Source organism: Haliotis rubra, unplaced genomic scaffold (assembly GCF_003918875.1).
Source record: "Haliotis rubra isolate DU_JTF1 unplaced genomic scaffold, ASM391887v1 Scf277, whole genome shotgun sequence".
Lineage (NCBI taxonomy): Eukaryota > Metazoa > Mollusca > Gastropoda > Lepetellida > Haliotidae > Haliotis > Haliotis rubra.
In genome coordinates, this window is record NW_025766858.1 from 980,240 (window position 1) to 996,138 (window position 15,899).

General features: G+C 37.3%; 2 protein-coding genes across 2 annotated transcripts in view; one reads left to right on the top strand and one right to left on the bottom strand.

Annotated features, from left to right (window-relative positions):
* The first annotated feature begins 51 nt into the window (after nucleotides 1–51).
* Nucleotides 52–4,562, top strand: LOC124280964 (peptidyl-prolyl cis-trans isomerase H-like). The gene is made up of 7 exons (XM_046716974.1): nucleotides 52–202; nucleotides 599–663; nucleotides 934–1,002; nucleotides 1,186–1,228; nucleotides 2,254–2,346; nucleotides 3,012–3,099; nucleotides 3,421–4,562. Exons 1-7 carry the CDS (start codon nucleotides 143–145, stop codon nucleotides 3,540–3,542), a joined length of 540 nt encoding a protein of 179 aa, XP_046572930.1. The 5' UTR covers nucleotides 52–142; the 3' UTR covers nucleotides 3,543–4,562.
* A 2,498-nt stretch (nucleotides 4,563–7,060) lies between these two features.
* The window catches only part of LOC124280959 (pleckstrin homology domain-containing family M member 2-like), a 57,977-nt gene continuing 49,138 nt past the window's right edge, over nucleotides 7,061–15,899 (bottom strand). Inside the window, exon 16 of the mRNA XM_046716969.1 lies at nucleotides 7,061–15,383. Within this exon, the coding sequence (XP_046572925.1) occupies nucleotides 15,288–15,383 (96 nt within the window). The 3' untranslated portion in view covers nucleotides 7,061–15,287. The remainder of the gene's footprint in view (nucleotides 15,384–15,899) is intronic.

Genomic DNA, 15,899 nt, shown 5'->3' on the forward strand with positions numbered 1-15,899 from the left:
AAATACTGATCTTGTGATTTTGAACCAATCAAAACATACGTAGGAAACTTGGGGTTTCCTTCATTGAACAAGATGGTTTCCGATTCTATTTGCGCCGCCGCCAAACTGTAATATATAGAGACGGATCCCAGCTATTGGCGGCATGGCTGACCCGAATCCAAATAATCCGATCGTTTTCTTCGATATCCAAATAGGAGGTGCTGTAAGTGTCATTTTGACATCTTTCATCGGGAACTATGGCACTGGAGAAATTTCGTTCAGTGTGAATATGTTGCCTTTGTTTTTGTTGTACGGGAAAGATAGTAGGACACATAGTCGTGGATTTGGGGCTTCAGAACGACTGGGCTACCGCAAGAGAAATCCGTTTGGTTAATGTACCTATTAATCTTCCATTTTGCAAAAGTCGTTTCTGTCAAACCACATTTTGATCACCTTTAATATGTTTGTACAAATTTTATTTTGCTAAAACTGGCGTATGAACTCGATCAAGATGAAGATTTAACAAATGTAAATGTATAAATGTAAAAATAAATAAAACCTACGGATGACAATTCGAAAATTTGTTTGAAAATCATCAAATGTTCTGTGTTTCATTTAGGATTCAGGAAGAATCACCTTTGAACTGTTTGCAGATACAGTTCCCAGAACTGCTGAGAATTTCAGGTTAGTGATGCAGAAGTTTTAAATAATGGCAAGTTACAACATACGTCAGAACAAGGGAAATATCTTTTCAGACATGAAGGACTTCCAAAGAGTTAAACCAATCCTAATAATCCTGATAATAACATATTAGTTGACAATATCATGAAAAATAGTGAAATCAGCTTCATAATGAGTCCATGTTGACTATGATTATACATGCAAATATTTCTTGAAATATTTAAGAAATGTAAATACCTATTTTGTATGCTTCTGCTGTGTTCTACCTTACAGGCAGTTCTGCACTGGAGAACACAGGAGAGATGGTGTTCCTATTGGCTACAAGAATACCACTTTTCACAGGTAAGACAAGGCAGCCTACATCAATATTAAGAGGTCTCTGATGGAACAGGGTTACGTTAGTCTACAATGATGATCTTGCATTTTTCTTTTGTAATATGAATATTGTAATTCAAAGCATTCTTAGGTTTCTTCTCTTCCATTGGTGTATTGATGTTAAATCTTTTGTAAATATATTGTTTGCAGAGTCATTAAAGACTTCATGATTCAAGGTGGAGATTTTGTGAAGGTAAGGAACCTCAGTGGATGTCAGCTGTATTCTTAATAATTTGAACGACCTGACCAACCTCTGGCCCAGTTTGTAATTTTTTGTAAACACCCACTAAGTCTAAAGCCTAAAATTTACACAATAATCTGTATTTTCTTGTGAATATTACAGATTTGTTTACAGTAAAAGCAGCACAGAACTAGTAACTATTGTCTAAATGGTTTCAGTTTTAGAATGTTTGAACTAAGTTTAGTCACCATATTCACCACTGCTTAGGACTCAAATTAGCGACATGTATAAGTTGTTCTCTGTGTATACAAAAACCTCACCAAAATATCCATAACCCCATCATTTGTACGTGTAACAGAGGGTCTCGCGTAGACATTACTTTGATACATAAAATCAACTGTTGGGGTGGCTTAGTTGTCTCCCTTACTTGTGCCAGGATATGCTGGTCATGGGTTCTCATTGCACCATGATGTTCATAGGATTCACTACTTGGGTAGATATCTACATTTCTTCCTATGATGAAACTGATCCATGCTGTGAGTCAGGAATGGACAACATTGGTCATATTCAACTAATCTGCAGCTCATATCAGACAAGTGCCTTAAGATGTGACATAAAATCTTAACTCACTGGTGGTTATGTAAAACTGGATTTGGTAATAAAACTGTCTAAATTTGTAACAATAATAAAAATAAACAATTAACAAAGAGCAAAAATCTTGAACCAACATTAACCCCTATTACCTCATGTCACCTGTGAAGAACTGGGTTAGAAGTGGTCTTCAGCTACCCATGCTTGCCATATATGGCAACTAATGCGATAAGGTTGTCAGTGTCTCTGACTTGGTTGACACATGTCATCATATCCTAACAGAATAGATCGATGGTCATGGTGTTGTCCATTGTGTGGTCTAGACTCGATTGTGTCAATTATTTACAGACAGCTGCCATATAGCTTTTATATTGCTGAGCATTAAAAAAGCCAACAAAAACAATTCACTACTTGTCATAAATGTTGTCTTGTTTATCATGGTCTAGGGAGATGGCACTGGCTTGATGAGCATCTACGGAGGGGCATATGCGGATGAGAATTTCAAACTTAGGCATGAATCAGCTGGTATACTTAGTATGGTGAGTAAACAAATGAAAAGAACGCCCAAGAAGTATTGAAAGGGACATTGGTTTGGGGGGCAAAGGCGTTCCAGTCTCAGATGCAACGATGACACCCCTATATGTTCATGACAGGAGTCTATGATCATGAATTTCATATTTGTCCAAAATAGAATCCATTTTTGTTATGAAGTGGTAAACGTCATTGACCTGCATCACTTCCGGTGTTCTTCTCACATTTATCAACTGTGACTGAAATGCTTATGAGATTAACTCACTAATGGTATTAAAGAATCATCATAGAATATACTTCAAGAAACTCTTGATCTTGGATGTTTTCCGAGTCGATTGGGTTGGTGGCGCCAAGCATCTTACGGCCCATCTTTACTACATGCTTGCCTTCCCAAACCATAGCAACAACAGGTCCAGATGTCATGTACTTGACAAGGCCAGGGAAGAATGGCTTGCTTGACAGATCTGCATAATGTTTTTCAAGGTGTTCCTTGGAAGCCTGCATCATTTTGCAGGCAACCAGTTTGTAGCCACGACTTTCAAACCTCTTCATGATTTCAAGATGTTGGAGAATATTCAAGTCTGAAGTTTATAAGACCTAAAACTGACAAGTGCAGTCATAAGCTCAAACCTGCTGAAGTTCTGACTTATCCATGCTTTATTTATTTGTCCAGGCCAACAGTGGTAAAGATACTAATGGATGCCAGTTTTTCATCACGTGTGCAAAGTGTGACTTTCTGGATGGAAAACATGTTGTGTTTGGTAAGTAACTAAACATACAGTATACAGAAAACATTCACTGCCATCTGTCAACTTTAATATTCAGTTCGTGTAAGTCATCATTCATCATCATATATTTCTGTATCTTCCTCACATGTTGCATTTGAAACTTTTAAAATGTTACACCTAAGACCATCATCATCTTGAAAATGTAAAATTACAATAGCCTAGGTGTTGTTAATGTCAGGGTAAAAGTACAACAGAGTAATCAATTCATCGACCTTCAATCATTCAGTACATCAATATATATACTCATCTGTTATAATCAAAATCTGTAATGATTCTGTGTGTCAATTTGTTTAGGAAAGATTGTTGATGGACATTTGGTGATGAGGAAGATAGAGAATGTGCCGACAGGACCAAACAACAAGCCCAAGCTGCCGATTACCGTGTCACAGTGTGGGGGAAATGTGATATCGCATTAATCATGGGAAAGAATCACTTCATTTCATTCATTGGACAGAAAACAATTGTCAGCTCGTACAATAATTCTACGCAGGTAGCTTGTGTGGAGATTCTTCCATTACATGATTGACCCAGTCATCTAAAGTGTCTTGTGGAGTTGCCTCCCTTTGACATGCCAGGAACCTAAGGATATTGTTCCACCAAAGCAGTAAATATCTGCGACACCTTCATATTTCCTCCTCACTGCAAGCTGCCATGCCATGCCACCTGAAATACTGTTCCAAGTGGTGTAAGCAGCCCCCTGAGAAAGTGACTTTTATGATCATTATATTTCACCATTGATATGTACTTGTTTTGTTTTCGATGACTTGTAAACTGCCAATGGTTGAAACACAGAGATGGAATTAAAGAAGCTACCATCAAGGATTAAATGAACATACCGGAGAGCTTGTTTTGATCGTACCCACAAGATTATCATGGTTACCCACTCCATGTGTATATTCATCATTCCTTATGTCTTCACTGAATGTCAAAACATTTAAAAATAAATCAAGCCTTAAGGCCCTGTCACACCTTGACGATTTAGTCAGCGTATGTCTATGTATCTCTCTAAAACACTGGTATACACTGAACTTTTGATGTTTTTATTCAATGTTGGGTGTATATACAGTGTATTTATAATGACTTGGATGTATACATACGGATTAGTAACTTATATAGAACGTTTACTTTGTTGCAGTGGTATTACACCCTGCTTCACTAGCGGCAAGCGGAGAGTCATCACTCTGTAGGCAGTTTCTATCAAATTATGCTGGAGAGTAATAAACTCGCTCTGATATACCATGAGCATTGAACTTATACAAAACTTACCCATAACCTATTCGATGTACGCCAGCATATTTGCCAAATGTTTGATATGTCAGCATAAGCTCGCTAAATCGTCAAGGTGTGACAGGGCTTTTAGTTCAGCCATTGCCAGGATTCCTGGACCATTCTCCTCCTTGATTGTGCTGATAATAAAGTCAGACTCAAGTCAGCAAGTCAGTTTTATTCACATAGTATTCATCAGAACATAGTGTAGCATCTCTGACAAGAATCAACAAACCAGGACACAGAATACCCAGCAAATTGCACAATCCCTTAAAATGTACAATATGTCAGACAACTAATTGACACAAATATTTTCCTTAATTAAACATTATCCTAACTATCACTGAAAAACATGACTCTAAACTGTAATAATTCTAAGAATAGTAATTGATGAAGTCGATGTTGGTTACACAAACTCCGCAGTCTGGTGTGACCCAATGTCAGTTTTGTCCTTGCAGTAACTTGAACCAAACTGAAGTGGCAAGAAACGTTAAAGGCTATTTACAAGCATCAACATACGGATAGTTGTAAGGAAGCTGAAGCATTTCATCACCGGCTCAGACCAATGGACTCTTTGTTGTTTCGGGGGGACTTTCTTGGTCGCCAATTACAATGTGAAAGGGAGGGGAGATGGGTTGGGGGGAAAACATTTCTTTATTTGTCAGGGTTGGATCTGAGGACTCCTCAAGATGCTTATTGAAATACTGCTAAGATTATTATGCAAATGTTGTCCAAACACAGCAATTTTATTTTTAGGATTGTTTTGATATTAATTTTGCCAATATCTGTGTAGGCGCGCAACCAGTTATTCTTATGTGTGATTGAGGTCATATATAAACATGTCTGATAGGGCTGAATTGTCATGGTGCAACAGTTCTATATAATTATGTACATTTTTCTACTGGGGAAGAACTGTTTACAGGACAGCCAAAGTATAATATTTTGCTATTTAGATACATCAGGTATTGTTGACATTCATTTATTTAGGATGAGTTACATACATTGCTGGAAATGTTTAGAAAATATAAAATCACAACTTAATTGGGATGAGTGAGTATGGTTTTATGCGATTTTAGCAATATTCCAGAAACATCATGGCTGGGGACACCAGAAATGAGCTTCACACATCTGGGGAATAGAACTCGGGTCTTCGACATAGCGAGCAAACGCCTTAACCACTAGGCTACCCCACCGATCCCTTCTACTAGAGAAATGAGCTGAAACAATTACTGCACTTGTACACTGACACTGATGCACTCATGCTGACACAGCAATCTTTCCAGCAATGTCATAGCAGTCTGCAAGTAACCCAGTCTACCAGACAATCCTGTGATTGACATTATGAGGGTCGATCAACCTCACTGGGACACGATGACACGCATCAACCAGGTCAGTGACCCTGACCATTCGTATCCGTCATTCGCCTTTTACGACATGCATGGGTTGCTGGAGACAATTTCTAACCCTGATCTTCACAGGTGCTAATGCGTGTATGACAACTTGTACATGTACTGAAGCAGGTTAAATAGTACTTGCACACAGAGATACCATGTCATAGTTAAACATAGGACCTAAACTGCAATGGATTATGCCTATTCCAAGCAGGTCAGTCCCTGTTTTATTCCCTTAATGCGATGCACAAGGCAGGGTAAAAACAAGTACCATCTTTTGACATTTTTTTAATAACGCAGATGGAGATCGCTCTGCTGAACCACACTGAGTATTGATTCATGTCACTTTTACCCCTTGTCCAGCAATATCACAGCAGGGAACACCAGAAATGTGCTTCACACATTGTACATAAGTTGGGAATTAAAACTCAGGTACCACAAAGATGGATGATACAAGAAAAGGTACTCCATACATGAAGTATGTCATCAAAGCTCGATACATAACAATCAGTAGTTTCTGACAATTCACAAGGAATCATTTTAGCAGCTGATTTGACACTTCAAATATGTACATTTCAAGGAAGCTGTGCGAACAAATCAAGAAGGGGACATGTCAAAAAGCTTTGACCCTATTTATAGCTTCCAAAACTGGAATATCACATAATTATCTTTGCAACATCTTCAATATTAACATCATAACTATTTGTTAACAAATCTATTTGTGACTGAAGTACAGTTAAACTTCTAAATATAATAATATCGGCAGAAATAAACTAATGATATGCCAACACTTTCTGTCTGACACTAATGGGTAATCATTATCAAATAACTTTGATAACGTAACATATGTTACACAGTGGCTGAGCGGTCTAGGCGTCTGACTTTGTGTGCTGGCGATTAGGTGCCTGACTCTGAGGGTGTGGGTTCAAATCCTGGATGGGACTCAACCCAAAAAAGTACTAGAATCTGTACTTTACTAAGAAAGTGTAATCCCAAATATAACATATGTTACATTTGACCACTTTCTAAAATGGCATTGTGCATTTCATAACTTTGATAACATTCTGTTCAAATAATCTGAGAAACATTCTGTAAACAAGTCATCAGTGTTTCCTTCATGACAACTGAAGGAACACGGCAGGGATGTTGACTGACTGACTGACAACAACACACTAGTATACCACTTAAAAGAAGTTCAGGTCCAAACAATTCTTTCCTATTAGGCCAGACCAATTTTATTTCTTATTTTACGGATCCGCCTGTCATACTTTTTCAAGAATAATAAAAAAAAAATTAAAAAAATTTTCCCGCTCAAAAAATACAATCCTAATGTTTATATTGGCCCAAAATGTAAACTTACAAGAAAGACTTTTTTTGAAATTGTTTTTTGCCCCATATACACTTCATAAATTGCCAAAAGTAAAATACTTTGAGTATTTAGAAGGAATATTACTTTGACTGGTGATTTTATTTTTATTTTTTCCCTGCGTAAAACGAGAAAACAAGGACTGTTTGATTACAGTTCTCCGAAAGAATCATGTGGTCTTTGAATATTTTTGAGTGGTATATTTTAAAAGTTTTATATTAACGCAATAGAAACCCTTAATTCCATGCGAGGCCAATATAATGGGTCATCATTTTGAGACTTATATACTCGTGACTTTTACATGGTAGCTATTTTTAAAATTATGTCACATTATCGTCTAATGTTTATTTTGGAATTAACGCTACAATATATAATCAAAATGGCATGCATCTGAGGGTCTGTGACCACGATACCCAGCAGAGCAATAACAGCAACAATACTGTAGAGTCGAGTGTACATTTCTACCTTAAAGATGGGCAGCGAGTGCATGTTGTTTTGTGCTGTAAGCCATTTTAATCAGCTAAAAAGCTATTTGAAGACAGACCTGCCTTCATGGTGAAGACCTCTGTATGGAAATCAGCCAATAGAGTATATACATAAAGCATATTTAACCAAAGTGCCGTCAACAGACAAAACAGCACTAATCGTAAAAAAAAATATAATATTTTTTTTGTGGGGGGAAGGAGGAAAGGGAGGATACGATGCAAAAAAAAATCAGAATATTTGGCCAAAAAAAATATCAATATATATTGCAAAAGTTTCTGCCCTCAACGCACTTGTTTTTTTACAAGACTAGATTAATAAGCTAATGACAGGTCCCCTGTCAATATCAGGTTACCGGTGTAACATAACAAATGCAAAAAATATATATATATGTCTCCGAGGCACAATACACATAAGTCAACTCACACACGATCATAATAATATCTCTTTACATCCAGGCATCATTATTTCAAAATCTACATGGTACATATTTTGTCAATCAAATTTGTACACAGCATGATGAACAGACCTGCATACAGACACTATAGCAGTCTAGTTGTAACAATGAGTGAGTGTAAGGAATCAAACCCGGGCCTTCAGCGTGATGAGTGTACGCTTTAACCACTGGGCTACCCCAACTCCCTGCAACAATGCATCAGAGCAATAAATAGTCAACATCAACTGGCTTCGATATTTACGTCAAGCTACAAGCAATCAATACAAAACAAACAATGTAGTGTTATGGATGTTGCTCTGATTTCGGATAAAGTATTGAACAAAGAGTTCGTCTTTTACTATCATCGCAATGTTAAACTATACAGACTGAGATGCTGCAAGAGCTTTGGAGCAGCAATGGATAATTGGAACGAGTGAGTATGGTATTATGCCGTTTTTAGCAATATTCCAGCAATATCGAGGCAGGGAACACCAGAAATGGGCTTCACACATTGTACCTATGTGGGGAATTGAACCCGGTCTTTGACATGATGAGTGAATGCTGTAACAACTAGGCTACCCAATGGCCTGTGCATCATTTGAAGGAGTGATGGTTTAAATACCTGTTTAGGGCGGTGGGGTAGCCTAGTAGTTAAAGCATTTTCTCATCACACTGATGACCCAGGTTCGATTCATTTAATACCTGTTTAAGCTGTACGTTTGTAATATGACAGCATTTTGTGCGAGCAAAATTCACTGTGACCCACATCAGAGTGCAAAATATCCACTGGCCCGCTTACCTGTGGCTAGTAATAATCAAGGTGGGCCAGTAAATCTCCACAGTCACTGGCCCGATTGGCTTGTGAATTTTCATGGGGTCATTTTGTAAATATATCACTCTCTCCGACTTGTTAAGTTACAATACACTTGTAAGTCATGCAAGATTATGGCCTGATAAAAATGTTCATCATATTAGCAGCTTAATGATGAAACCCGTGTCTACATTCAAATTTCGGGCTAGTGAATTATTTTGTGGGCTAGTAACATTCCGGCATAGCTGGCCCGACTGGCAAGCAAATTTTGGAAACAATTTCACACACTGACCCACATAACTGTCATTTCCTTAGTTGAAACCCTTATTGACAACCACTTCGCCAATTTAGGTTCAAACACCTATTTAGAAGATTCTGAGTCACCCACACATCCATCAGTGTGAAATGGGGAATGCTTTCTGCTTGACCTGTATAGAAGCTCACTCTTTGTCATGTGTTTATTGTCATTCATTTAAATACATCTGTCCAGTCACTTAAATTACAGACTGATAGAAGTACTGTTGAGTGCACACATATCTTGACTCGAGCCCTGCATGACTGGTTCCTCATTACGACTAATGAGTGAGTGAGTGAGTTATTATTTAACGTCACATCGGCAATATTTCAGCCATATCGTGATTACGACTAATGGCACAGTACAATATCACAAAACTGATCCAAAGGTTTGACAGCATATACAAGCTGAATGAAATTTGGAGTCCACCATCCATGCATATGGATTCATTGTTCATAATTTAATGGGAAAATAATACACCGGAGAATCACGACTTTGAGAGTGTACAACCATGCACACCCATGTCTATTTAATACTGTACGACGTCTAATGTGTTTGGAACAATAAAGTACTGGATGTACTAAAAGACTCTCAAAAGTGTCAATATTATAATTACCGGTATCATGCATGATTCATGCTGTCATCTCTGGTATTATAGAAATAACATGAGATTCAGTTATATTCTGAATAAACAATTTCCATTGACGTCCACTGCACATACCTACATCCTTCACCTTGAGTAAACTCCATTCGAAGGCCATGTGACAAGCATGGTAAGACATTAGTTATAACTAGGTAGGAAGGTTGTAGTTTCAGACAAGGGATAACCCTATCTGGAGAGCTTCTAAGAATACATCAGGACTTATCACATATTCCACCATTTAGTAAAATAATGAGGTTATATTTGCTTGGTTACAGTCAACTGACAATAGCCACTTGAGAACAGTTTTACCCGATGTCATTGAGATACTGATAGTAATGTCTCTTGTTATCATGTGCTATCAGTATTCAAGCTTGTGGACATTGTAGGTTAGATAAGCAGGCTTTATATGAGTGAGTGGGTATGGTTTTACGCTGCTTTTAAAATATTCCAGCAATATCATGGTAGGGGACACCAGAAATGGGCTTCAAACATTGTACCAATGTGGGGAATCGAACCTGGGTCTTCAGTGTGACTAGCAAACGCTTTAACCACAAGGTTACCCTTTGGCCCCGACTTTTTTTCGAAACAATGCCAATGGTAAATCCATTGTAATGAAATCACTCAACAAACGGAACACATGTTTCATTTAGCATCCATAACAAGCAGTACACGCAAACCACCATATTCGACTGAATAAGTTTGGTGTTCGTATGTTGTTTAATGCCCCACTGGGCAATATTCCAGCCTATATGACTGCAGTCTGTAAATACGTCAGGACAATCTAGTGATTGGCAACATGACCATCAACGAAACTATGAATACCATTATTGGTATCAACAATGTAAGCAAGCAGGACCACCTCATCTTGTCAGTCGTCTCTCACAACAAGCATGAGTTACTAGAGATGAATTAAAGCCAGCATTTCGACATAATAGGAGTGTTGGAGAACAGATGGTTTGGATCAATGGTTTTCAGACATCATACGTTTGCAGACAGCAGTGATTACCCAAGCTATAACGAGGAGTATTGCATCACATAGACATTGCAAGTTCTTCAATGATGGCTTGGGTTTAGCCAAAAGATATCTCTTACAAGTTAATATGACCAAAAAAGATAATGAATGTCCCTTAAGTGTCTGAAAACCTCAAACCCAAAATTCAAATGTCCTAAAAAATAAATGCCCTTGAGAATAATTACAATGCATGACATACTCTTTTTACAGTGCAGTTTACAAATATGTGAAAACAAGGATTCATGTCATTAGTTTTTTTTAACTCGTTGTACATATATACTGGTTTTGAAGTTAGTCGGAGGGTGCTTATATAGCATACTACAGTAAATACAGTATATCTAGCCAATTCTCACAGGAAGTGAGTGAGTGAGGTCAGTTTTACGCCACACTAAGCAATATTCCAGCTAAATGGCGGCGGTCTGTAAATAATTGAGTCTGGTCCAGACAATCCAGTGATCAACAGCATGAGCACCGATCCGAGCAATTAGGATACGATGACATGTGTCAACCAAGTCAGTGAGCCTGACCACCCGATCCCGTTAGTCGCTGCTAACAACATGCATGTGTTAGTGAAGATCAATTCTAACCCGGATCTTCACTGGTACTCAAAGGAAGAGATGTGTTGGTATGTATCAGCACACAACAAGCAATGAAAGACACATGTAGAAACAAAACATGGTAGCATAACAAAAATATGTTTTCCGAGCCTCCATTTTCTTTTAAATATTATTAATATTATTTTTTACAAAATAAAGACTTACTAACGAAAATAAAAACGTAACTCTAAAAACATGGGTTAAAAATTGATATCTTATAATATGTATTATCAAGGTGAAATTTTTGAAAAAATAATCAACAAATTGAATATTTTTCTGAAATGAAATGTAAGGGATAAATCAACAGATTTGATTTCCTGATGAGCTACTTTGAAATCAACTCAATCTTGGGGTAGGAATATAAGAAATCTGAACAAATATTATTTTTCCGCATGTGTGAAGTTTGGTTTTGTCAGATAGATTCCCACTTGTAACAAAAGCAAATCAGCTCAAAAGCAGAAAAAATTACAAAAAAACCATGTTGTTCTTTTCACTTTATGCTTGAGACGCAAGAACACCATTACTGAACTTGTATCAAACATATTTCAGATACGAGTCTACAAAATGCAGATTCTGTCTTTGGAAATAAACTGTTAGTTCCATGGCTCTGAATAAAAATACTGTGAGCTAGTTACAAAAAGAAGGCAGTAAAATAATGACCTTCTCAATACTTATTTACACATAAGGACTACAGTATGTACATATTAAACAGACTTACTCAATCCCCTTGATCAAGATTGTCGTAAGAAATAAAATATATTTGATTATTAATCGACAGACATATGCCTAACAGAAAACAATAATAAAAACAGAAGGACATGCAAAGCATCTCTAAAACATGAATTCTTTTGAAATATGTAAAATCTTTTCGCATTAACTGCAGAGAATTGAACAGGGATCAGTAAGAAGGGTGAAGTGCAACAAAACTTGCTAGAATGAAACCAAAGTCAGTGACAACATGGAGTGTCTGCAGGTTGACACCAGGCCCATTTCATGTTTATTCAATCAATCAAGTTACGATCTTGCTTTGAGTGATGGCACTCTGAAGTCACTGAAAGTGTATAAGATGAGAAGTGTCTCATATGTAATTGAGTTAGTGAGTGATTATGGTTTTACGCTGCTTTTAGTAATATTCCAGCAATATCACAGCTGGGGACACCAGAAATGGGCTTCACACATTGTACCTATATGGGGAATAGAACCCGGACCCTCGGTGTGATGAGTGAACACTTTAACCCTCAGGTAACAGTAACAAAAACAAGTTACGTCATTCTTTTGTTTCTCCCACTTGAGGCGATGTCAAATAACTATCATCATCACTATCTAATAACTATCATCAGCAAATGTATACAGTGGAAGCTGTCAAAACTGGCAGCTGTCCAATCCGGGCAAGCTGTCAACACCGGCATAAAATCTCAGTCCCGTCCATGGCTAGTGCATTTATCATCATTTAAAAGTTCTGCAATCCAGCCGCTGTCAATTCCAGATCATGGCATGAAATGAGCCGCCTGAATATGTGTTTATACAGTAATCAGCGCTGTCTAATCCGGCACGTGTCGAGGAGTTAGCCGAGTGTGTATTGTCACTAATTAATCCTGCGTTACAACCACATGGTTGCAGACAAAGATAATTTAATCTTAGTTCAGTATGGGTACACTTGTACATGTAATTAGTGATCTGACATGTTCTATTGTCAGTGTGTGCAGTAGTTGAGAGAACCACGTGATACAACAATGTGTATGAGAGTGACAAAGCTGGTCCAGTTCTAGTTGTAGGTAACTGTGTCAGCTCTACAATCTGGCATGCTGTCTAAACCGGATTATTTCTTCAGTCCCGATGAGTGCCCGGTTTAGACAGCTTCCACTGTATATTCTTATAAATTAAGACTTATTTTTAGATTCTTCAAAAGAGAGGAAACCCTTAAATGGAATCCCATCAGGAGCAAATGTATGTACATGTGGATTTCAACATAGTTCTAAACAATTGGAGAATAGAAATAAACAAAATCAGATAAAACATCGAAACTAAAATGCACTAAAATATTGAGCAGACGTACGGAAACCACTAAAAATATAAACATTCCATGAAGAATAAATACAGTACTGCTCTATACGAGAAAGCATACTACAACTATAAATAGTAAAACCCTGATGTCACCTTGGCAACGGAGATACATAATCAGCATAATATATAAACGGCTTGACAATCAACACATCCTTAGCTTCAGAACCATGTAACCTAATAGTGATACACATGATATACTAAACCCGAGCTATAAATGATTTTTTCATATTACTACATTACTACTATATAACTAGTAGTATAGTTAATGTTAAATGAAAAAATCATGTGGTCTTTAGCTTTTTTGAGTAGAAAATATTCAATATTTGTAAAATATTCTTGAATTCGTTATCTTTTAAGGGCCACAGTGGGACTTTGGTTGAGTCTTGTAAAATTCTGTTCGTTGAGAATCTCATCTAATTAAATTCACATATCACTAAAATGTGCATAAAATGTAAAACAAATGACGCTATGAGTCAGGTTTGAGCTAAAAGACTTAAAAAACTTTGGCACAGACTGAGGAACTGGACGTTTTAAAAATGAATTAATTCCTGGATTTTGTCCAGCCCATCAATGTCAAATTAAGTAGGATCAGGTGAAAGCAGCATCCAATGTGGACGATGTCTACACAGTTGACAAAACGACATATTCTTGAGCTTCTGCCACATCTACAGTCAATGAGGTTCCAAGAAGCCTGGTCAAGTAACTAGTTTTATATGGTTCTCACGTCTTCATAATTTTGCATACATGATAAGGGTTTGACAAAAGGCTGGTCCATTCAACTACCGACAGAAAACATGAATCATGACCAGTAATATAAAATTGAAGATATTCAAATGGTTCCGTAATTTGGTAACCATTAACATACAAAAAATTAAAAAATGTTTTAATAAATGTTAAAACTTAATATTACTCTGTCTAACGTAGGACCAGTGATTGTTCTATGAGATCATCGACAGAGGTCATCTGACAGAATACATTTTAACTGCCAAACCCTGATTTGATGTAACTAAAGAATGTAGTACCTTTTCATGTAGAGTTAACTTCATCATAAATGTAACTACCATCATATGTGAAACTCCCTGTCACACTTAGTTTCACTGTTTGAAAGTAAGGGAAGTCCTTGTGTCCCTGAGTTTTCTTCCAATGGTATTTGAATGCAGAGACCCTTCAATCTTTAACCCTCAACTTTACACTTGTGACAAGCATTAGTATTGATCAAGCCTTTCATAGACTATTAAATGGAATATACAATAAATATTGTGTTACACCACATCAGCACTTTTATAGCTATTCCTTGCACAGCTGGTAATTTCCTGATGCTGGTGAAAGCAATATTTATCATATCACAGGGAATACTATCAAAGTACATTGTCAATTAGCATAATGTAGCAGGCCAACCATTCACACACAAGAAATAGCATATCCGTAACAGTAAAGCTTCAGCTGAACATTTTACCAACCAAATGGTTTTACCAATGGAGACAAGAGACAAAGAGACACAGGTCTTTGAATGGCACTTAGAAACAGAGACACTGCATTTTCAAAAGAGTCTTGATCACTCATATTTAAGCTGAAGCATCAAACTAGCAATAGAAAGCTTGTGTGACACAACATTTTGTCTTACAATTGATGATTCACTACAAGACTACAACACAAGGTGTCGACATGAGCCAGATATTGCAGTCATCAACACCTAGTGTTTTAAACTATATTGTCCATATACAAGAGCTGCATATATGTAGAAGTATATTGTGTAAGCCTTCAAGAGTCTGTGTACAAGGAGAGGAGCTGTGTGGAGTTACTTCAATGTGTAGAGTCCCACTACATGACGGGCTGTTTCCTGGCATCTTGTCTGGAGGGGAGCATCATCGATTTGGTTGATAGGGATTTCAATCTGAAACAAGAAGACAAAGTCATCCAGAAAGGAGCACTACCACCAATCCAGTTGAAGCCAAAATTGTTGCTATGGAAACGCAAAAGCTGCAAAAAATACCATTTTATTCAGAAATCCAAAACTAGCAAAAGGCACCAGTTCACCACAAGACCTACCTATGTATGAAATTTGGTGATGAAACAGTGAACAGTTTTTAAGCTCTGCTCCAGAAAAGAGTACTACCACCAATTTCAGTCTAAGTCAAACTTGTTGCCATGGAAATGCCAAAAACACTTTATTCAGAAATCCAAAACTACCAAAAGGCACCAGTACCCCACCAGACCTATCTATGTACCATGTTTGGTAAAGAAATAGTGAATGGTTTTAAAATTCTGCTCCGGAAAAAAGCACTAACACCAATTTCAGTATAAGTCATACTTGTTGCCATGGGAACGCAAAAACTATCTTATTCACAAATCCAAAACTACCAAAAGGCACCAGTTCACCACCAGATCTATCTATGTGCCAAGTTTGGTG